General features: G+C 41.0%; 1 protein-coding gene across 2 annotated transcripts; it reads left to right on the top strand.

The window, feature by feature from the left end:
* Positions 1-1,497: 1,497 nt before the first annotated feature.
* On the top strand, positions 1,498-16,542 carry pitpnc1b (phosphatidylinositol transfer protein cytoplasmic 1b). Of its 2 annotated transcripts, none has more exons than XM_053887798.1 (10): positions 1,498-1,796; positions 7,352-7,500; positions 9,456-9,544; positions 10,456-10,463; positions 10,550-10,621; positions 11,398-11,490; positions 12,842-12,997; positions 13,310-13,373; positions 13,452-13,538; positions 15,406-16,542. In XM_053887798.1, the coding sequence occupies exons 2-10, from the start codon at positions 7,373-7,375 to the stop codon at positions 15,552-15,554; spliced, it is 846 nt and encodes a 281-aa protein (XP_053743773.1). In that variant the 5' UTR covers positions 1,498-1,796; positions 7,352-7,372; the 3' UTR covers positions 15,555-16,542. The 2 variants fall into 2 exon arrangements, with proteins under 2 accessions (XP_053743773.1, XP_053743772.1); XM_053887797.1 differs by having other exon boundaries at positions 1,502-1,996.
* Positions 16,543-23,526: the final 6,984 nt, after the last annotated feature.

Raw genomic sequence — 23,526 nt, 5'->3', positions numbered from 1 at the left:
TGTAGGTGCCGTACATTTTCAGTGTACAGTGACTGCCTGCCTTATTAGTTGTGTAGGTATTCCATAATAGTCTCATGATACTGTGCGAGTCTGCTCACATGCGCATTCCATAAGGCACCAATAAAGATTACAAAATCACATTTCTTGCTGAAAGTTTATTTTTTCATATTCTGATACTGATATGTAGGCACACCCCCCTGTATCTACAGTTACATAAACCATTCTAAGTATAAGAAATATACATGATCTGAATGAAAAGGTTTCATGTAAACAACTGAGCGAAAGACTCACATTGCTTCCTTGTAAATTTTATATTTCATATGAAAATGCAGCTGCTTTCAGACAACTCAACTCAACAAATAAATTTCCGCCAAGCGCTTTGGTCCACCCTTGTGCTAAGACGTTTATTTTATATCATTTCATTGCAGATACTTCTCTCCTTGTTAAATTTGATTCTGAGATGCAAATGACCCCTGGCCAGACATGCTGCTCTTAGGTATGACGACAATGTGTTGTTGTTGTTGCTGGGTTTTTTTTAAACCGAGATAACACATTGTTAGGCTGTCAAAGAACAGGGAGGCACAAGTGACACACAGGAAGCAACAGTTACAGACAGACTACAGTACAGTACAGTGGTTTGGGCTGGTACAGTGGAATCTTGATGTTTGTGTCAAGCAAGTACAATACATTTCTAGTCAGAGAATGTACAGTGTAAACAAGCTGTCATCAACAAAGCTCTGAATTTTCAGAAATGACTAACAGACAACTACCAACTTGTCCTGCCGGGGCTACACACTCTTATAAAGAGGGTCACGTTTAGACTTTTCAATGCAAATGTTTAGGTCATCCTTTAGTTCATTTCTATGACCATGTATTTGTCTATTCATAGTTATCAGGAAACACGATGATAGATTGCCACAGGCGTTTTAGTTCCTTGGTCACACACTCATTAACATTCAAGTTCCATCGCTGACCTTGTCAAATGAAAACCCAACAAATGAGTGTGAAACCCTGCACCTTTATTTGAGCTTTTGAGTCATGTGTATATTGATCGCTACATGATTGTCTTGTCTCATCAGTTTTCCTTTTTTGCTGAAATTACTGAGGTCACGTATTGTCAGTGCAGACAAAGGGTTAAGTGGGCCATTACTGAGGGACAGTCGGGAGCAAAAAAAATTGACTCATTGACTAAACACAGATTTATTTAAATCCAGCTGAAGTTCACAAGGTAATACAATGTAAGCGATTCTGTCACTGCGCTTAATACAACTTCTGCTAGATAATATTTAATCCAGCGGCCCACCCCGACTACATTTTCTTGTCTCATGTGGAGGAGTGATCTTGATTTAAAATCTGGTTTTAAAGAACTGTTGCATAATGGCCAACAGACAGCTGACAGAGTGTTTGTGCTGAAAAGAGTCTCATGTTTCAGAGATATCAGAGGGAGAGGTTGAGGTAGAGCTGACACAGGTGAAGAGTCAGTTAAGCACACTGGGCGTGGAGCTAGTGGATACTATAGCAGGAGAAGGGAAGGGGGGGTCAAAAGATAATAAAGATATGAAGGTTACATGCTTAGGAATTTGTCAGTTCCCACAGAGCACAGATGTTGGAGGGAGGAGCAGGACACACATGAGAACTCTCGGGAAGAATTAAACAAAGAGAATAGCGGAAGAAGTAGAGCAGGTAGAGTCAGTTTGAACTCTCACCACTAATGTTCCGCTGCGGTGACAGAAGGTAAACAGAAAGCAAGTCAGAGCTCCAGGCGTTTGAGGAGGATCCAGGTTCCAGGATATGAGGTGTGTGGAATGAGTGGGGAGTTAAAAACTGAAGATATTCATTGACAGGAACCAAACACCCGCATAACAACTACCAAAGAGCAGCACTGAACACTTTTCGAGTGTATACAGATGAGATAGAGCAGGTCACAAAGATAAAGTTCCACGGCACCATGTTGATGAAAGAGTACCGGGTCTGCATGCCTCTCACTGTGGACGAGGTAAGTGAGTTTACACGCAGTTCTTACTTTAAATTTCAAGGTGTTGAGGATCCACTAGTTTCATTCTCGGCTTTCCAAAAATACTCATCTGTTCTATCAGGCTCGACTCTTTCTGCCTGAAGTATGTGTGTCATGTTGTGAAGCCGAGTGAGAGGGCTGCAGTGTGAGTCATGTGATCAGTGTGAAGGGGGAGTGTGACTGAGAATCTCTGAGAAAAAAATAAAAAAACAGCTGGAAATGTGTGTATGTGTGTGAGCGTATGGGTGTGTGCGTTTGTTTGCCAGACAATGCATGTGTGTGTTTGTGTCTGTTTGAGATAGAATCTTTCAGCCTGGGTGGTGTAATTTGACCAAATGTTTGTGTTGCAAATACCTTCAATACTGAAACTTCAAATTTGTAATAACTCTGTAATAATTTTGAAGCAATTTCATTCTGGTGTTCTGTAGGTGCATTCGAATTTACAAATGTTCTTAAGCCACCTGACCAGCTCCAGAGAAAACACTGTCTCACTGAACTAATCGCACTATGTTCAAGTGTTCCTATCAGTTTGTTAAGAGTTATGTTGGAATGCAATGAGTCGGAAAGGTGCTGAAGGAGCTAGCAGGCAGAGGCTTGCAGGTCAGGAAACGCTACTGATATTCCTTGCAGTCGACTAAAATGAAACTTTAATTCGATGTAGGACATTACAAGTCGGGCTGTAGTCATCAGCTGGACACACAATGTTTTGCTGACTTTCTCCCTGCCACCCACAAACTGGTTCCACTGGTTATTGTGAGTGTTAACTCAAACTCCTGCCAATTTAATAATGATAAAAGATCCGTTTAGACAGACGAGGAGACAAGCAAGGAGATGTTTGATGACAGGGGAGTGTTCCCATCACCTTGTGCTGTCCTCAACACTCTAGCTGTTACCACAACAATGACAGTGACAAATAGTTATCCAAAATAGGATTCACAGTATCAGTGCATGCACGCACAGAAACTCCAGCTCACAGCAAATCCTCTTTCACCTGAGCGTAACATTTTGTTTGAAGCAGAGTCTAATCCGCCACACTTGAGCCAAAACGACAGGAGTGTTGATTTTAGGGTGTTAAATATCCACTTGTGAAACTCCATACAGCCTGGGAACATTGGGGGATCTCCGTTTCAGTCTGTGGGAAAACAGCTGAATTTCTTCCTTCTGAGAAGAATGGTTCCTACAGTTCCTACTCTGGGTCAGATCTAGAAATCCTGAACTGAAACTTACAAGAAAGGGTCCATGTTTAAACTTCAATATAATACACTTGTTTTATGTCCCCAAATCAAATTTACCATTATTATTATTATGCTGCACAAAGTCAGCCGCCTGCCTCTTGAAACCACACTCAGCTGATGGACAGAAGATGTGTCTGGTCATTTATTTGCTTCACTTTGTCCGTTCATTTATTTATATATTTTATTCATTTTTCTATCATTTTCAAAAAACTATTGTAAACAGTCATGGAAGATTAGAAATGATGATCAGCTCCAAAGTCAAGAGACCAGGATTGAGTGACTTATACCAGTTGAAATGAGAGCCTAAGTGTAGTACTGTAGTAGTAGTAGCAGCAGTTGTAGTAATACTACAATTGGTAGTAGTACCAATAGTAATGATAGTAATTGTAGGTGATGTCGTAGTAGGAGAGGTAACAGTTGCTGTAGCCATGTTAAACGTAATATACGTTTTGATAGAATTTCATGAATCTAATAGGATTATTGCCGAAGTCAACTTTGTCCCTTCATTTAGTTATACATTTATTTTTGAACATTTTTAAGAAGTGAGTGTAATCTGTCATGGACAATGCTGAAGCAACAGAAATGAGAAATGCTACTTTAAGTCAGGAGACCAGGGTTGACCTCTTCCAGTTAAAAACCCCAAGTGTAGTGCTGTAGTAGTAGTAGCAGTAGCAGTGGTTGTAGTAGTGTACTGTAGTAGTAGTAGTAGTAGTAGTAGTAGTAGTAGTAGTTGTCACGGTAGTTGTTGTAGTAGAAGTATCTGTTGATGTAATAGTGTTAAAAGTAGTATTTCATTAGCCTACAGTAGTAGCATAATTGCCTAGGTCATTTTTGGCTCAACTTTTCTCTCCTACTGTAGTACTTCTGCGTCACCCTGCCTTAATGTCTATGACTGAGGCAACTATGAGGCCATTATACTGTGAGGCTAACAATTTATAGAAGGATGAGTAGCAGTTTTTAGTAGGATTTGTTAGCAGCAGTGGCAGTTGTCATAGAAGCAGCTTCAGATGATGCTCTAATAGTAGATGTAGTAGAAGTAAGAGCAGTAGGACCAGTAGCAGAGAACATAAGCAATTTTCTGAGTATCGACCGATGAACATCTTTTGTATCACAGTAACAACCGTTAACTGTCAGTCGCTAATCAATCACCCTTAACAATAAAAACGCTGCAAGCAGGAACAAGAAGAAACATATTTGTTGTCACCGCCAGGTGACTTTCATTTCAGAGTCACCGTGTCTCAGCCACCTCCACCTCACAAGAGTTAGAAATGATGTAAGAGGCTGCTCAGAGAACAACGTGATGCCCTTCAGTATGCAGCAGTTTTCCCTCTGACATTGTTAGCTGTAACGAATAATTAGGTTTCATGAATACTCGATAAGTAAATATTGAATGTTGACAACCTTCAGTAATTGGAACAAGAAGGAGTGCTCTGCTGCGTCGGGCAGAGGATAGTTGCCCGATATCTGACCGCCCGTTTCTGTGCCTCGGCTTTGACATCCAAGTGAAACATACTGAAGCGAAGGGGCAGCTCACCTGAATTTATGGCTTTTAATTATCACTGTGTAGGAGAATGTTGACATTACTCGAGACTGTCAAGTTTAAAGCAGACTCTGTCATCAACGTTTGCCAAACAACCAATACAAAGTAAATTCTAGTTGTGTGATTCTTGCATTTGCAAACATAGTATTTTTTAAATATTTGTTCACAATTATGTGAATATTTTCATCATATCCATCTCAGTATATTTATCTTTTATTATTGCACAGGTAGCAGTACATTTATGTCAGATATAAACACCCTTACAAAAGTATTCACTACTACTGGCTAAATAACTAGTGTTGTTGATATTGGTCATGAAAGAATTACCGTTATAATATTAATAACATAACAGTGAGGGAGCAGTTTCCGTTAGTGATAACCACAGCACTATCCTCGAGTGACTTTTGCGTTCTGTTTTGGTTTCTGTATTGCATGTTGACACATTGGACTTCCCACTAAAGCACACTGCATGACATAACAGAAAGACGTGGTTGGGATTGGCAAAGGGCTGGCGCTGTTTTCACTGTGTACAGTCAAAGTGTCGCTTGGTAGATAGTGTCTTGAACAAGTCACTTGTGTCACGTAAGGTGCTATACAATATATACCAAGTGACATCAGTAGTGACAGGAGACTTTTCATCCAAACCAAAAGTCACTTGAAGATAAACCCTTGTTGACTCCTTTTGAGTGAGAATGGGTTCCAGTAGTAGTTACAGTTTTAGAATTAGAAGTTTTCAACAGCATTAGAAGTACTGTTATAGTGGCAGTTGAAGTAATCACACGACAATGGCAAGAATAAAAGTGTTGACAATAGAAGCAATAGTACTCAGTTTTATAACAGGTTCTCCAGTTGGGTGGGCGGTCAGTTCCTGATTCCCGTCACAGAGTGAAGCAGAAAAGCGGGAGGTTCCCAAACTCAAAATGGCTCTGCTAAAATCAGGTCAACCACGCACAAGTTTTAATTTCCTGTAATCATAAAGTCACTTCAACCTGGCAGGTCATACCAGAGATTACTGCTCCAGCGTGCAGACCCTTGGTCAACATAAGAATGCTCATAAAGCCTCACTGTTTTGAACCATATGAATCTTTGTTGTGGGAGATGGAATAAATGTGCCTTCAGTTTCGGTTCTTGTGTCGACAGGACTGACTCTTCTCTTAAGTGTGAGAGAAATTGGACTGACAAAAGTGTCTCCAGCGTAAGGATCCGTCTTCCTTCAAAGAGACATTGTTCCCATCACAATTTACTTCAAAGCAGCATCAAGAGAAATGTTTGAGCAGCGGCATCATGGAAAAATTATATTTTGTAAATGGCTCAGCGACACTAAATTTCCTGGAGGAGACCACTCCAGAGGAGAAAAATACACTCATCTCATCAGCATCAAGCACAAACCGGTGCTGCACCTCCTAAATTAGACGCTACACGTTCACGCTCACTGACTGCAATTAGGGTTTGATGTCTGATATGGTCACTGGAGGGAAATCATTATACACAGCCAGTGACTATTTAAACAATGAAGAGCAAATAACAAGCTTGCTCTTCAGCAGCATAAAGTGCCTGTCGAGACGAGACCAGACTCGGCAACTCCAGCTGAACGTGCACTTTTCTGGGGATTTGTGACTTCTGCTTATTATCAGTACGTCAACTGAGTCGTGCCAGAACGGGATTGACAGAAAGCAATGGGCAAAATTGTTTATTTGGATGGCCCTTCATCAAACATAAAGATATGTCTAAAGGAAATACGGTAAATTAGGGACTATCCATTTTAATTGCGTGAAATCCTGACCCAGTCGTCTGATGACACAAGACAAGGCATGTCAAACTCAGAGTTTCAAAGGATATCTTGCGCATTCAAAATTCAGGAATGCCTCTTAACCTAACGGGAAGGGGGATCAGCTCCTCTCATTCCCGGATCAAGAATCTAGAGAGTGGTATCCCCAGACAGCTTGGGGGATCATCTCCAGCTCAGTGGTGGTCTGTCATGGTTAAGACAGAGCTCTCTATTCACCAACAACATTTCTGCTGACATCTGAGGTCGTGAGTTTTGGACAGGTTGTCCAGATGTTTCTAGGGCGCATCCCTGGAGCGGTGGAATGAGATCCTGGGCCATAGGTTCTCAACGTTGACCCGGGTACACCTTTGTAGTCCCCGTGCCAAACAAGCTAGAGGTTTCTGTAGAGGGGAAAGCCGGGCATCCTCACTACACTGCTGCTCCAAAACTTAAAAGAACATCTGAGGCTCTCGAACTACTGAATATGTTCCGTCTACACAGTTGTCTACACCCTGTGTAGGGAGAGAAAAATAGCGCAATGTCTTTACCAAAGTGCTGATAGCTAATATTTATCATTTCTTTAGAAAGACAAATAAAATAATGTTAGATTTTTTATGATAAAAAAGGGTCGCACATAAAAGCATCAGGTTTTTAATCCCAGCCCAGATGATGACTTCATCATCTGCAGTGTGGTGAATGAAATACACAAATATTTGAAGAGCTCATGTATTTATTCCCTTTCTTCCGTCAAATCTCAGCTCAATGAGCATAACCAGCATGTTCTCTGGCTTCAGTACAGGATCGGGCAGCTGTATATGATCAGCAAGCACAGCTGTGAGCAGAGCGGTGGAGGAGAAGGAGTGGAAGTGGTTCGGAACGAGCCAGATCACCACCCCAAGTATGGACTGGGACAAGTGACCGAGAAGAGAATCTACCTCAGCAGGTATTGTTAAGATGTCAATATCCAACCTCTGCTCTCAGGTCGCCACGTGAGACATGATGGAAGTCACTGGAGCAAACTTTAATCTTTAAGTGTTGTGGATCTGAGATATGCATATCTAGCCGAGCAGCAATAAAAAACAAATTCCAAAAGTAAAGTCCAAGTCTGTAGTCTGCACTTTAACTGCCCTGACTGAGATCAAGAGTTCAGTTTCAGTTTTCCGTGAGATCATTGTGTATGTGAACGCGTAAATGCCCTGGGTAAACACGTCACTCAAAGTAATAACAGTAAACGGTCTAGCGCTTATGTAATATTCATACTGCTTACTTCATGTTTCATGACAGCCGCCTCCTCTCCTGGTACAATGGCCACTTAGAGTTTGAATACAGCACGGCAGCTGAGGTCGCTGTTCTGCTTACTGAGTAGTTAATAAACAACTTCACATTCAGTCCACACCCCTTTGTTTTTTAGTCTTAAAAAGGGACGATGTGTATTGAACAAACACTTCCTGTATTTTATTTGTATTTATTAGGAATCGAAAGGAATTAAAAGGAATAATACAAATATGCTGTATTGCTATATTGATATAATATAATATGAGAGTTGGAATACAATTCCAAATAATGTTTCTATTTCTGTCTTTATATATATATATATATATATATATATATATATATATATATATATATATATATATATATATATATATATATATATATATATACATATATATATATACATATATATATATATATATATATATATATATATATATATATATATATATATATATATATATACATATATATATACATATATATATATATATATATATATATATATATATATATATATATATATATATATATATATATATATATATATATATATATATATATATATATATATATATATATATATATATACTTTCGTGGTGGAAACATTATATTTTTAAACAATTATAATTTGACAGGGCAAGACAAAAAAAGACTTTTATCATGAGGTATGTAGAAGGAAATGTAGAAATGTGTCTGCGTGTTACAAGGAAAGATGATTGAAATATAACAGTACGCGACAGACTTCTGATTTGAAAACCGACATCTGAAATATGTAAGTACCAGGAACAAAAACTCTGCTTTAAAAAGGAATGATCCTCAACACCTTGATTTCAATTACAACGACTGCTCACATTCTTGTACTGGAGTGTTTACAATGACTCTCTTAAACAATGCTGACAACATGATTCGATCACTGCCGCGTCCAACAATCCTTGAGCGACTCTGTTGTCTCTGGCATTGTGCAGAATGTTCTCCTCATTTGTGTAAGAATGCCCTGACAGTCGAAGAAATAATGAATTGTAATTATGACAATCCAATGAGACTGGAAAAAAAGCCATAATCATTTAATTCAAAATTCCTGCTACGGTCTTAATCTCTCCTCACTCATTACCCCGGAATAACCTCGGCTCCTTCGCTAATAACCACTATAAACCCATGACCTAATACAAAAAATAAAGTCTTAGAGACATAAAGAAATGTTGAGAAGGATTTTCTTAATCTCTCCGAGTTCTCATTAGTGGGTTACTTTAACTGAAACACACACACACACACTCCTGTGCCAACCGTCACTGAATTAAACTCCAACAGTTTCTTTGATCCAAAGCCTTTCTTGAGTATTACGTAGCGTCTTAACCAGCACACACCCTTCTTTTACAGTTTCACACTATCTTGATTTCTAAAATAGCTCACTCCTGTTGGAGGTTATTCCCACCCCAACTTGTTCTGACTTGTAACTTTTAGACTGGAGAAACGATTCCTCACCGCAGCTGTAAATGTGAATGAGTCATGCAAATGAAGTCAGTGGTGAGACTGCCCTCAGGTGATCCTTCTGAAAGGGTGAAAGAGCAGCATCTGAGCTCTGCGCTCTGTTACCAGACTCACTTTCTGTCTCGGTTTCAGCAAGCTGCCATCCTGGGCCAAACTTTTGGTCCCACGTTTCTTCTACGTCGTGGAGAAGGCCTGGAACTTCTACCCATACACCATCACAGGTCATTATATAAACTGAATTACTTCTTCATCTTTACAATAAAATCAGCCAGGATACAGTTCTATATGAAGCAAGTGGGATTTCATTATTTATTTATCATTTTATGTTCAAGGATCATATTGTGCATAGAGATATAGCAGAAAAGATATGAGCACCATGCACATTTAGTAGTAGCAATAACTTCAACAATCTGAAGAAATACATTTGAGTTTTTTAGTTAACTTAATAAAGAAATTTAAAAAAATACTAAAAAAAAAACAAAACCAGAATAAAGAAATTCTATATTTACGAGCCCTTCTAACTGCTGGAAGAGTGTGTATTGTCTGGCGCGCAGGACGTTGGATGAATATGTTGATACTCTGTAGCTGACGGTGCTTCTGTCATGTTGCTACCTGGGTGTTTCAACACCAAAACAGCAAACACAGCACATGCAACATACAGTATACAATAGATACTTAGACAAAGTTTGAGTCAATCTTGAATGAATGAATAAATGAATCTTAGTCGGTGGAACATCACGAGCATTGACGAACACCTAATTTGAACAGAGCCCTTTAAAATATACTCGCCAAACAAAGCTCATTCCATCATCATGTGCTAAATGATAACCTGTGTTCAGTCAGGTGATAATAAGAGACTGCAACACAAATGTTATGTCAGCTGATTGGAGAAAACAGAGCCGCCCATCCCATTCACATCTGGCTTGTTATTCAGTGTTTGCGACCATGTGTCAGCTCATTTTCACCTCTTTATGCATAATACACAACTTATTTACTTATAACAGCTGGTTTTCCGAGTGTCATCAAATATTTAGCAGCGTGTGTGTAAGCACGCATTCTCCGGTGAGTTTCCACACGTGTGCGACTAACTAACCCACCTCTCCCTTTTTCCATGAACGACGCTGCCGAGCAGAATACTCGGTAAGGACTCTATCATTTACTGTACATCAGCACTCTCGCCTTTTCCGGTATCTGTGACTCTTATCTGGTCTTGTTCTTATCGGCAGGTATCACTCATTCCCAAGTTCAGCATTCGCATTGAGACCAGATTTGAGAACAACAACGGCAGCAATGACAACGTGAGTATGAGCAAGATGTGAGTAGAAAGCTTGGGAGAGAATACGCAAGAAAGGAGATAAATCACAGTTCCCTTCACTCTGCAAATAAAATGTTCTGTGAGTTGATGAGGCAGGTACGAGGAAAACAAGCTAGGAACAGAATACAGTATTGGCAGATCTATAAACCGGACGTGCTCAGTCGCCATGCAGTATTTTGTCTGAGGCCAACGAGCATAAACAGCGAGAGATTCCCACACCTCACGTCTAGTTGCTGTTGTCTGCAGCCTGGAAACAGTCAAGCAACATGACCCAACATGTCGAGAGCGGGAGAAATGTGGACAGTCCAGCTTCTGGATGTTGTTTGCACCAAACAAAGGCAGTTGTGTTTAATCTGAGCACATCTACGCTCAAGGGTTTGTGCTTCTATTTGGATATCAGAGACAACAGGAGGTTGTCAGAGCAATATAAGCAGACATTCCATCAGACTGTAGAGACAAAAACCAGAGCCATACAAAGTTATGAAAGGAGCAGGTTTTTAACAAGGTGTCTGTTCTCCATCCACCACAACCTCCTTTTCAGTCAGTTTAGCCACATTTTTGCATTCCTCTTTTTGATCTTCTCCTCTGTGGTGTGCTGGATGTTGTTGTGGGGAGCAGTATTGTGGTGTGTGACCTCAGTGGGTCGCCGACACTGTAACTCATCCCTGCTTATCCTCTGATCCTTCAAATGAGTGACCGAGCATGAGTGTGTACGTGTGTTGTTATACGACATGACCTTCCCCATCTGCTGGCCTGCAGGTGTTTGGGGACAAACCGACCCCGGTGGCAGACGTGAGTTACCTGGATATTCTGAACGACCCAATCCCTGAAAAGCACTATAAAGAGTCAGAGGTGGGTGCTGAGCCTTGAAGCGCATACAAACAGGAAATAAATGTTTGTTTACTGAAATAACAGTTTGATGAAGGAACCATTGTCAATACACTTCTGCACAGAGTCTGCACAGCTACTGTCATCTGCTTGAAAGGCCAAGTCGGGAACAGCATCAAAGACCACAGGAATAATTGAATTCCTGAGCGAGGGAATAAAAAGATGGTGAAGACACAGTAAAATCTCACGACTTTGGCACAGTTTTCCAAAATTAGTCTGGGTGTGCCCTAAAATCGATTCACTAAAAGGCTTGAGTGTGGCGTCTCTTGAAGGCTCGTACTGCGAGGCATAACCCAGAGTTATGTCACAGCTTCACCAAGACACTCAAAGAATGGTCTCCACTGAAGGCACTTGGCTCAGAGTTTAAAAGGCAACATGGTTATTTGAAATTGTTTGTTAAATAAAGAGGTACTTTCATTTTTGTGACTGAAATGGTAAAAATTCATTGCTTTTATTTAATAGTTTAACAATTCCATGGATGGGTGGAACAATGGATACATGTTTGAGACATAATAACTAAGTAATACATGTCATTCTGTCTTGCAAAGCAGATTAGATGGTCAAAAGTCACATCGGAAATCATTATAAATAAAACTGTTTTGAATTTTAAAATCCATTTAGAATCACATGGTGGCCTAAAAAAGCAAAATTGAATTGTGAGATACTAATAGTTCAGTGCCAGGAGAGTAGTATATTTCGGCAACATGGAAACTACAATTCAGATGTGACTTAACAATTCAGAGCTGCCAAAAAACAAAAATCATGTCACACTGCTTCAAACAAAGACAGGAAACCTGGTTGTTGACATTTTTCATATATGCTGACTCGGTTTTGATTTGATGAATATCGTTGGTAGTGATTTGAAATCACACAGAACACAACTGATTTCCTTTGAGGTGATTTCAAACACCATTTGTTTTGTGAAGATCCTGGTGCAGTCGCTCCATTCTGTGAAATAAGTACTCATTCATATTTGGGCATCTAAATTGGAATATTCTAATTTACATATGAACAGCTTTCACCTGCAAATAACTGCTTTTGGCAGTTCTGCATTGTTTTTGGTTTTTCTCTTTTGAAACATCTACATCAGTAAAACTGCCACACAACCTTCCCAGGCTGCATATCTTCGTCTTCCTTCAGCAAAGTTTCACACCGACAGACTGTCGACACTAAGGTCAATTTTCCGGCTGGCGCATGCAGATAAACACTCGTCCATGCAGATGTAGGCTCATAAACAAACACAGCATAATGAAATAAACGTAAGAACAACACATGGAAGAAAGCAGGCTACATATGCTGTGTTCATACTGTGCAGGATCTGAGTCGCTGGAAGTCCAGTAAAACAGGCAGGGGGCCTCTGGAGAAAGACTGGAGAAAAAACCACACGCCCATCATGTGCTCCTACAAGAGAGTGCAGTGCAGCTTTGAGGTCTACGGCTTGCAGACCAGAAGTGAAGAGTTTCTGCACAGAGTGAGAGTTTTACTTTGTGTAATGTAATGTAATCTGTATTTCACAAATGTCTGAGTAGAATCACTTGAATATCACCACCACATAATGCGGAACTATCCTTGTTGTCTAAGTTTCATATATATATATATATATATATATATATATATATATATATATATATATATATATATATATATATATATACACACAGGGGTTAGACAAAATAATGGAAACACCTTAAAGCTAGAAAAGCAGTGTTATATACTGAGCACGTCTGGTAACCAGAAATGATAATATTGCTCCTTCTAACTTCATTTTTTTTGTCAATTACAGGTTATCCAGGACATCCTTTTGGTTGGTCACCGACAAGCAGTAGCATGGGTGGATGAATGGCACGGTGGGTCAATTCTGCCTTCCAAATCTCTACTTACATTGCACCATATAGACCGTATATAAACAAGTCTGCCTCCTGCAGGGTTGACTCTGGAGGAGGTGAGAGAATTCGAGCAGACGATGCAAGAGAAGACCAACAGCAAAGTCAAATCCAGTCAGAACAACTCAGGTGAGACCGCTGCCTCTGACCTGCTCTGGACAGAAATACCACAGGCGAGATGGAGGGGAGAGAGTATGGGCTGGCAGAGATTACTGCTGGGTGTCAGAGAAACAGGGAAGAAAATATCTCATGATGAAAAGAGGAGTGAGATAGAGATGTACGGGGGAATTCCAAAGAAGATTAGGAGATCTGTTATTGTGAGAAGGACTGTTGAGGAAACATGGAGCGAAAATGGAGTTCCACTTGAATACAAATTTCAACATAATACCACTATTTCATTACAGTGATTAGTGCTGCTGCTTCACAGCAAGAAGGTCAGAGGTGAAATGAGTTTCAAACTAGGTCCACTCCGTGCAGTGTTTGTATGCTCTCCTAGTGTCTACCCACTGTTCCTTCATATATTCATCAGTCAAACAAATGCTTTCAATTTCATCACAATCTATTTTGCATGATTGTTTGGGGAATTTTCAGACAAATCTTTGACATTCTTTGGCTTTGTCGCTTCACATTTGGACATTGGAACGCATTTATTTGGTTCTGCATCTAGTGCTTAGCAAACTTGAAGCAAAATCTAGGAGTGAAGTGTGAAGTGTATGACGTCACAGACTCGTGAAGGTGTGTGGTAAAGAGACACATCATGCATAGTTGCACATTTGACTAGTTTCATTGCTGTGAGTGTGTGTGGAAAGAGAACCGCTGTCAACGCATCAGCATAGATCTATACTGTACAGAAAGAATATGATCAAATCCATGTAATGTCTATGTAACGTTATCGTCAACACCCGTCCAAAAATATGCAGAGGTTTATTAGTGGTTCTAAATTACGTAGAAACTAAACAGCGTTAATGGTTCTGTTGGGTTGAGGGGGAATCCAAGACATTCAGATAAACACATCCAAGTGCCTCAAACAGAAGACCAGGATTCTAGATGAGTGGGGCGCATGTCCTCATCATAGGATTTCAGCCGTTACAGATGCTGTTTTTCACCGCTCTTGGACATGCAGCGACTCACCCCCTCACACAACATACTGGCAGCTGCAAGACAGCATTTGCTTTTCAGCTTTTGATCCAGAACATTAAAGGATTTCTACACACCCATTTTAACTGCTGCCAAACATTGTTGCCGTGCTAGTTAATACTGACAAGGAGAATGATACTTTGTCCTAAAATGTGGCCGGAGATATTCCCTGCTGAGTATTGGAGAAGTCAAAGAAAAGCAATAATGACTGTTTTGTCACCACACATGTAGCAGTAGGAAGTGAGGGAGGGGGAGCAGAGACAGATGTGTGGAGGTGGGCTACTATGGGATAGCAGAGGTGATAATGCCACTGCGTCAGATTGATAAACAGTGTAATGCAGCTGCCTGCTGAAACTCCCATCAGCCTCCTTCTAAACATAAATAACTGGCCATTGCAGCACTTGGCTGCAAATGTCAGTCCTGATGGGGGTCTCTCCGCATCCATGTATGTGTAGGTGTGTTTCTGCATATGTGGTCAACCTGCCACCTGCTGGTTGGACTGCTGAACATCAATCTGGGTCTAAGACATCAAAGACTGAGTTCTGCAGCTTCAGGGGCTTTCAGTGAGTGTGCATGTGCACTCTGTGTGTGTCACGTACCGCATCTGCTTCAGAAAGACTTTCATTCATCCTTTATAACAGAGGTAAATGATATAATTGACTCTGGAGTGTTTAATAAAAGTGGAGAGTGTGAGTCGAATATCAATTATGGATCTGCTTAAGTGCAGGACAGTACTTCAGTAGGATAAAACCAAACACTCTGCCTCTTCTTCTGATGCTTTTTGTCAGGTGCATCGTCTTCTCCATGTTCTGACTCAAACATTTAAAGGGATGACATAAAAATGACTTTCACTTCTCAGGGACAGCCGCGTCTCATCGCCCAGTGTTCTCCCGCTCCATCTCGGTGACAGACGAGCGTTCCTTGAAGAAGATGGGAGTAACAACATCAGCCATGCCTGACCTATCCGTGCCTTCCAGTCCAATGCGACTCAACTCAACCCCTGAATGACGACTAAAGAACCCACTCGGCATATGTGGACACACACAGAATGGTGTCATGTTGATTCTAGCACCACACGCGGTGTCATTTATTACACAGAGATGAAACATAAACTAGAACATACATTCGCTCTTCCCATATTACAGCAGGGACCTAAAAGCGAAAACACGCTTCACAAACACACGTGTGCCTGTTAAAACACCAGTTCTGCTGAGATTTCCCTTTTTTTTCCCAACGCCAAATGAATGCAGTACATTCCAGCCTTTTTTCTTTTGAGTTCCAGAGCTATGGTGATTCTCAGCGACCACCAGCAGGGCTCTATGATTATTTCCCAGCCCCCAGCCAGCACCATACAGACAGATGCATAAGGAGTTTAATAGAGTGGATCTAATGAGAGAGCAGAGGGGAAGAAGAAGGCTGTCGATGTTATGGATCCGTTCACTTTCTGCGCTGCAGCCAATAGGTCAGACCAGGTGTATTGACGGGAAGGTATTGAGGCGGCGCATTGGCTCCTTGATCGCTGAGCAGAGGGTGGCCAGCGGGTCAAGCCTGAGCTAAACTTCAATTATGGGTCAATGATGTGACTATTCACATGAGACAGACTTGATTTTAGAAGAGGATTATTCGGATAATAAGAAGGTTTCTCATTATGAAAAATGTTGCTAGCTAGGCTAATTAACTACGCTGTATGTTGTTTTGTCTTCCCTCATGATGTCATTGAAAGATCCGTCCTCTCGTATATTGTTGTTTTCACTCACCATGAAGGGCAGTAATCGTACCCTGAAACTTTGGATTTTACAGATATAATCAATGACACCATAAACTGTTGTCGTACCAGCTCTTTGTCTGTGTGAGTAAACATGTTTTGTGCAACATGTTGAGCTCCTCAGCCAGCCAGCTTCTTTGAAAAAAAAAACCAACAACATATCAAACATAGCAGAAGCTTCTCGTGTCTAGATACCCAGAACTGCACGGCACTGCTCTGTTGTCACACAAATAAATTAAAGAAAGAATGAATGTTTGAAGACTTTAATTCAACTCCAGCTTGTGTGCATGATATGGCATCAGCTAAATGTTAAAATAAGACTGTTGAATTAACTTATTTTCCATTTCAGTTAAAGCCACATTTTGATGTTCAGACACTACGCAAACGTGAGTAGAAGGTGCAGATTGTCCAGAGACTTTGCATCTTCAAGAAGGTGAAGTTGAACTCATCAAATCAGGTGACACAGTCTCAGCAAATAGCGTCATCCTCTTCAGTTCCTCAGGCGATTCATGATCAGAACACCTCAGAACCCCTCTGTCGGGAGGTGTCTGGAGGAATTCCCACAGCCTGGTTGTGCTTTAAGCAACATATCGTCACTGCCATGGCGTCATATATTGTCGAAAAGTGGGAAAGTTGCCTTTTGCCTGTTGCGTACTACACTGATGAAAAAGGCAGCCTTCAGTGTAGTGTTGGGGTTAGGGTAAGCTACAAGATGGCAAGCCATTCAATCTCTGCTTAAAACTGTGCCAGATTGCCATTTAAAGGCCTTCAAACTGACGTGTGTTTTAGTTCTGGTGAGTAACATAAAGGGTTATAAATAGCAATTGACATCCAGTGTGGTTCAGTGAAGTGGGCTTCAGCACAAGCCCCCACCTTTCGCACTCCCACACCCCGCGTGTGGTGCTTCGCGACGCATGATCCACACCTGCGCCTCAAGTTGTATGGAAGTAAAACGTGTTTTTTTTCGCTCTCCCCGCGAATGATGGGCCCGTGCACAGCGCTCCAAGTATTTTTAACTTCTCGCGTGCTATCAGGATTTCTTCACAGTAAACATCATTTATACCTACGACTCAGTTGCTGCGTTCAGTGGCATGTTTGGTCATCGACCTGCTCAGATGGCTCAGCAGCTGGAAGACTGGAGAAACCGCATGTATCGTTCACCAGGTGGAACCAGCGACACATGAGAAGTGAGAAGAAACCAGTCTGTGAAGCATGGAGGGATTTCCACAGCTGAAGTACAGAATAGTGGAACATATGCAGGGAGGTGAGCTGTTGCACATCAGTCATTGCGCCATCACAGCATTTGAGGAAAACTTTTGACTTTTCTGTGAAAAATGCATAGCTGATCGACAGCTTTTACCGAAAGGTGAACTAAATAGTTCTCATTATGTGGCTTCCTTAATCTGTTAAAAATCAAGAAGCAGCTTGACAGTTTGTTATTAGCGCTCCTACAAACAGTCAGATGTTCATTCACCGCTTTTGTCTCCTGCGTTCCTTCCTCCAGCAGCAGCAGGAGGCTGATATGAAAGAGCTAGTGCTCTACACAGCCAGGAGTGTTCGCAAGTGCCGCTGCACCAACACAAACTACCAGCATTAACATTACTGCTCCCATTTCGTTGTCTCGGCCATTAAAATTTCTCTCTCATTATTACCATCTCAACTTTTCTTCCTCAGCTTCTCTTCTTGTCCTTTTTGCTTTGTAATCTGCCTCGATCACCCCCACTCAACCCCCCATTCCGTTTCTCCTTATCTTCATTCCACAAGAGGGTCTCTAAAGAAGATGTACTGTGTTCATTATATGGAAATATTCCCACTGGTGAATTATCATAGATCCTGACTCTGTAGCACTGAATCATCCCTCTTTTCCCAGTTTGCCCATCACAGCCCACAAATACTTTGGTAGAGGAAAGACACAGGCCCTCAAAAGCCCGAGCCAGTCAGCGGCACTGCTGTCAAGTCGTTGCTTTCATGTGGAACCTTGAGCTGGGTGCCTTTGGGCTCATGAGAAATAGAGAGAAAGTAGTGCAAGTAGAAAAGAAAGGGAGGGAACATGAAAATGAAAAGGAAAAATCAATCCAGAAATTGAATTTTGAACAAAAAAGAATGTTTCACTGAGTAAGACACGCCAAGAAGAGGAGAACGTCTGTGTGCGTAGATGATTTCTGCTCCACATTAATAACATTTCCTCCGACCACAGTGCAGATCAATATGAGTGCCACTTTCACCAGACCACCATTAATGCAGCGGCCTTATTTGTTTAATGTGCATGTGTGTCTCGAGCCATGTCTTTCAAACTGCTCCCTGCTGTGGGTGCTATGTTTAACTCTGCCATTAAGCTAGAAGCACCATTAGATCACATAGTATTCCATGTCACTGACTTAACTGCCTAATCCCTGAATGTGTGTGTATGTGTGCGTGTGTGTGCTTGTGGGCTGGTTTATATTACTTCTTGACAGTTCTTGACAAAACAGTGTCCTTGTGAGGACCGGACATTGGAAGGACCCCACAAAGTTAAGCCTCAATTAGAGGTTGAAAACTCCAAAATAACTGGATGATGTATTGGCTCTGCTGTGGAGACACAACTCATCATTGAGCACAGGAGGACATTGGTTTCAGTATTCAATTGCTACCTTCACGTTCAATACAAAAACATTGTCTACATTAGTCAGATTACCTGTCCTGAAAGGTTCTTTATTGTTGAAACCTGAACATGAGTCTTGCTTTGAATGTGTTCATGGAATTACTAGAAATAGCAAAACCAGATAGCGTTTAGTGCCCTCATATATGACCTATTTATCTGGTTATAAATGTAGTGGGCCCTCAACTTTACAATGTTTTTGTATGACTGAAATATGAATCTGAACACAGCAGAGGAATCTGATGCCTGTGTGAAGTGGAACAGAGGATGGCAGCGTGTAAATTTTCATTACAGCCTCACAGCTGAAAGAATTCTGCATTGAGGAGTGGGGCAAACTCAGATCTGAAATCGACGTCAGAGACTGGGAGACGGCTACAAGAGGCGTCTCATTGAAGCTACTTCAGCCAAAGGGGGTAGAACTAGTTATTAGAAGATAGGCTGTCCTCATTTTTTCCTCCTTTAAAAAACAATCTTTATTCTTGTATCTTTTGTTTGATGAGTAAAAATATGTTAATTCATGTATTTAATTGCAATTTAATCACATTACTTTCCAGGAAAGACAAGATTGGACATGGTTTTGTGAACCATTCTTCATGAAGAGTAGATCACTCTACCGTTATGACTCATTGACAAACTGAATATTTCTCAAAGAGGCTAGATGGAGATGGTTTGGACATGTACAGAGGAGAGAGAGCCAGTACATTGGTAGGAAGATGTTGAGGTTGGAACTGCCAGGCAGAAGGTGGAGAGGAAGGTCAAAGAGGAGATTTATGGAGGTGGTGAAGGAGGACATGAGGTTTGTAGGTTTGAGAGAATAGGAAGCAGAGGACAGGGTGAGATGGAGGAAGATGATCCGCTGTGGCCACCACTGAAGGGAGAAGCTGAAAGGAAAAGAAGACAAACTGAATATATAATAAAATAAATCCTAACTGGTTGACTTTCAGGGAGGTGGAAGAATTTCTACTTGTGACCCTAAGCTAGCAGTGGTAAGTAGGAAAGAATTGCTGCCCAAGATCTGGAATTGGGTTTGTTTCTGATTGTTTTGTAGACAGAACTAGTTAGCTAGCACGCTTGAGTAAGCATTCTATCCATTTAAATACTGAAAATGAAACATCTGTTCTCAACGTGTGTGTAGGGGTTTAGAGGTTTTATATAAGCCAGAAGGTTTGGATTGACTTATGTAAATCTTGTATTGATGACAAGAGTCTGCACAGGCCCTCCCGAGGAGCCACCTTTAAAATGTCAAATTCCAGGTTAAGTTTGACTGAAGCGGATCACAGAAAACACTATGAACAAATGATTCAGGTGGCTACACGACACGACCAGCGTTCCATTTTTTTTTGGCCCACTCGACCAAATAAATGACAGATAATCCTCAGAGTATATGTCCTCACCTCTGGGACGTTCATTTGTAACCCCAGCCTAGTATTAACTGGACCTTATCTGAGGCCAAGCGGAGTGTAAAACTACTGTATCTGGGAGAACTAATTGAACCAATTAAGAAAGTGAATATGGATTACCATGGGGTTGTGAACACAGCTCCCTCTAGAATTGAGTTGGAGACCAATTGCCTTTGCCAACGGAGGGCTGTAGAGGGGTCTGCAGGCTCCATGTGTTTTCATTTCCTGAGCAGCTGATCCCGCGACTGCTGCTCTGGTTGGTAATGAATTGCACATAGGGACGTGGTCACACACACACGTTGTTCCCTCTAGATGCTGTTTCAAGATCAACAACAAAGGGAATGAATCACATGAAATCGCATGCGCTACAATTAGGGCCTTGGGAATTTTTGTGCTTTAAATATCTAAATCAGCAAGTGCGAAACGCCTCCTCTTTTTAATTGCCCCGCTATGACTATTAATTAAATAAAAGTCAATGCAGCCAGCAACACCATCTGTTTGCTAAGAGGTGAGGATGGATTTGAATTAAAAGAGGAATACATTAGAATACATTCATACCTGTATTGATCCACAAAACTTCCTCTCTCAGATGAACACACAACACAGCTGCAGTCGTTTTTCTCTTTTCTCCCCAGGAACCACTTAAAGCCCACGACAGGAAGCCTTTATTGTATTATTCTTCTATTATTGGCAAAAAAAAAAAGAAAAAAAGAGCACCGCGCGGTAATGCAAGCATTATTCTGCAGAGCAACAAAAGGTGCTTTGTAAGCTAAAATAACAATATTAAGCCCCTGAACACAAGACGTCCTTTGAAATGAAGGAAAAAGAGTGAATACGATGCAGATGACGACATGAAGTTTAATTGGCAGCCCAAGTAAAAGGCTTTTGAGTATCTCAGGTTGTGTGACAGTAAAACAGTCCGATTGCAGAATGAGTCATCACCGTCAATGAGAAAAGGATGCAGACAGCACCAATGCCAACGTCCTCTTTAGCCTTCTGAATGTTGCGGCTCCTCTTGCTGCTCTGCCACCGGAGCTGGTAATGAGCAGCGTTGCACAAGCGCAGCCAAAAAGCCTAATAAGTTTTCGATCCAACCCTTCTCATTAATATTGCCTAGCCAGGAGTCATACACTATCAACAGCATTTATTCGCAGACTGTATTGGGTTGCTTCAGATATCAAGCAGAATTCATCTTCCTCTGGTAAGTTTGCCCGCATCACCTTCATTTAGCAGCTATGTTTTGTGGACACTTGCTGTGTATGAAGGTAAGCTGCTATTTGGCCCAATGGCTGCCCAGTAGTGCGATAGCAATGGAAGCTTATACTTTTGATACGTACCCACCTAACAGAGATACATCGCATACCTGCTAACAAAAGAATGCATCGTTCTGGACGTGACTCAGAGCTTCACCATTATGTGAAGGATTCAAGATCTCGGTCGGCTATATGACAGTGAATGATATAACATATTAAATTTACACATACTTAATATTTCGATATATATAACGCACATGGATTGAAAGGCTAATGCTGTAGTAAAAAAAAAAAAAAAACATAGTACAACTGTAAAGGGACAGACCAGTTTTGACACTGTTACGTCTCTCCACTGTCTTGGTATGTTGATATTTGTTTTCACTTGGAAAGTGTGGCTATGGCTGTCAGTTCTTTTGTGACAAACTTTCAGGGCTCATGATACACGTGTAGGAGGCGACTCCTCAAAACTGCCAGCATTGCAATGACCTCTCCAGAGGACAACATGTCTCCTCCAGTCTGAACTTAGTCCAGCCATTTTTATGAAGATCTATAGTACATCTTTGGTGCAGAAGAACAGGCTTAAGCAGTCACTGGTGCAGTGAGAACATCCAGCCGCTTGTTTACATCGACACCACATGGATCAGCCGACAGTATGTCCCTCTTGTTTCCTCCTCAGTTTTCCACTCATTTAGTGTTTATATTCAGCAGAACCAACATTGTAGACGATATAAGGTGATTTTATACATACATAGTTCCACAACCTTGAAAAATGATTGGCACTACAGCTACATTCTTGCATTTCTTCAACATTATATGTTCTTCCATGTGAAACACAACTGTGTATGGCCACTACATGTTTCTTATCCAATAATCCAAATCAAGCATATGATGCATTGATTATGCGCGGTAGCATTTGTTTAATGTGCATTTTCAACTAATACTTTGTAAACATATGAATGCCCACAAGCCATCTGAGAACAGCTTTGCAGGCCACATTCATCCCACAGTCAAACAGCTTACGGCGCGTTACATATTTTCACACCATCCATTATTAGCAGCACAGTCCTGCAATGCAAGGCAGAAGTTTAGGCTTGTATTCCATCAAGCGCTACTGCAGTACCAAAGGAAATGTGTTGGCATCGAGTGGACTGTAAGAGAACCGTAACTGAGCTCAAAAAAACCTTAACTTCTGAGGGAACAGATTGTACGATTAGTAAACACAGCAAACAGCCATCAATCATGTTAGGTTTTGGAATATTTTCAGATTTTATGACTGAACATGATGAATCTTCAATGGAATGCCCTCACAAAAAAACAGATTCCAGAGTGCCTGGGAAAGAGATTTGCTGAGAAATAATAAAAAACAAAACCCATCACTTGATCACACTGTAACAAATATCTACAATTCAATTGATGCAGTGACCTTCTTTCTGATTCGTCTTCTAGCTTGGTTAAAGAAACTAATCAAATGTACTAAATAGCGATGCTGCAACTTCTTCTCAGCGACGCGCCTCTCCGAATGAGTCAGTCGTGCTCCTGTGAAAGTCTTCAACAGACTTACAACAGCGCTTGGAAGGTTTAATCAAACAATTTGTGAAGTGAACATGGTTGCACGGTGCTGAACGCAGGTGAGCCACCACAGTTCACAAACTATCAGCTGAGGACAACAGGCGCAGAAAATGCATCGCTGACTTCACCTGAGAGGTTTCTTACTCCAGGATATTTTAAATCGAACTGTTTTGGCCTGGCATGTCCATTTACTTTTTAACTTCACTGTCAACTTCTGTCTAACTGTGAAGTGTCCCCTTTTCACGGGTTTCCTAATTTCATGCCTTAACTATTATGCTGCTATTACCAGTGTGTCCATCAATGCAATAGAGGGTCTTTCAAGTTACACACCCTAATACACCGAAATGATGCAACA

The sequence above is a fragment of the Synchiropus splendidus genome, chromosome 15 (assembly GCF_027744825.2).
Source record: "Synchiropus splendidus isolate RoL2022-P1 chromosome 15, RoL_Sspl_1.0, whole genome shotgun sequence".
NCBI classification, from domain to species: Eukaryota; Metazoa; Chordata; class Actinopteri; order Syngnathiformes; family Callionymidae; genus Synchiropus; species Synchiropus splendidus.
The sequence above is the reverse complement of the archived record's forward strand: the minus strand, read 5'-3'. Positions and strand labels throughout refer to the sequence as shown.

Coding starts and splice junctions, on each gene's coding strand:
- pitpnc1b (XM_053887797.1), top strand. CDS start 1,949: ATGTTGATGAAAGAGTACCGGGTCTGCATGCCTCTCACTGTGGACGAG. Junction 11,491..12,841: donor AGCACTATAAAGAGTCAGAG/GTGGGTGCTGAG, acceptor CATACTGTGCAG/GATCTGAGTCGCTGGAAGTC. Junction 13,374..13,451: donor ATGGGTGGATGAATGGCACG/GTGGGTCAATTC, acceptor TGCCTCCTGCAG/GGTTGACTCTGGAGGAGGTG.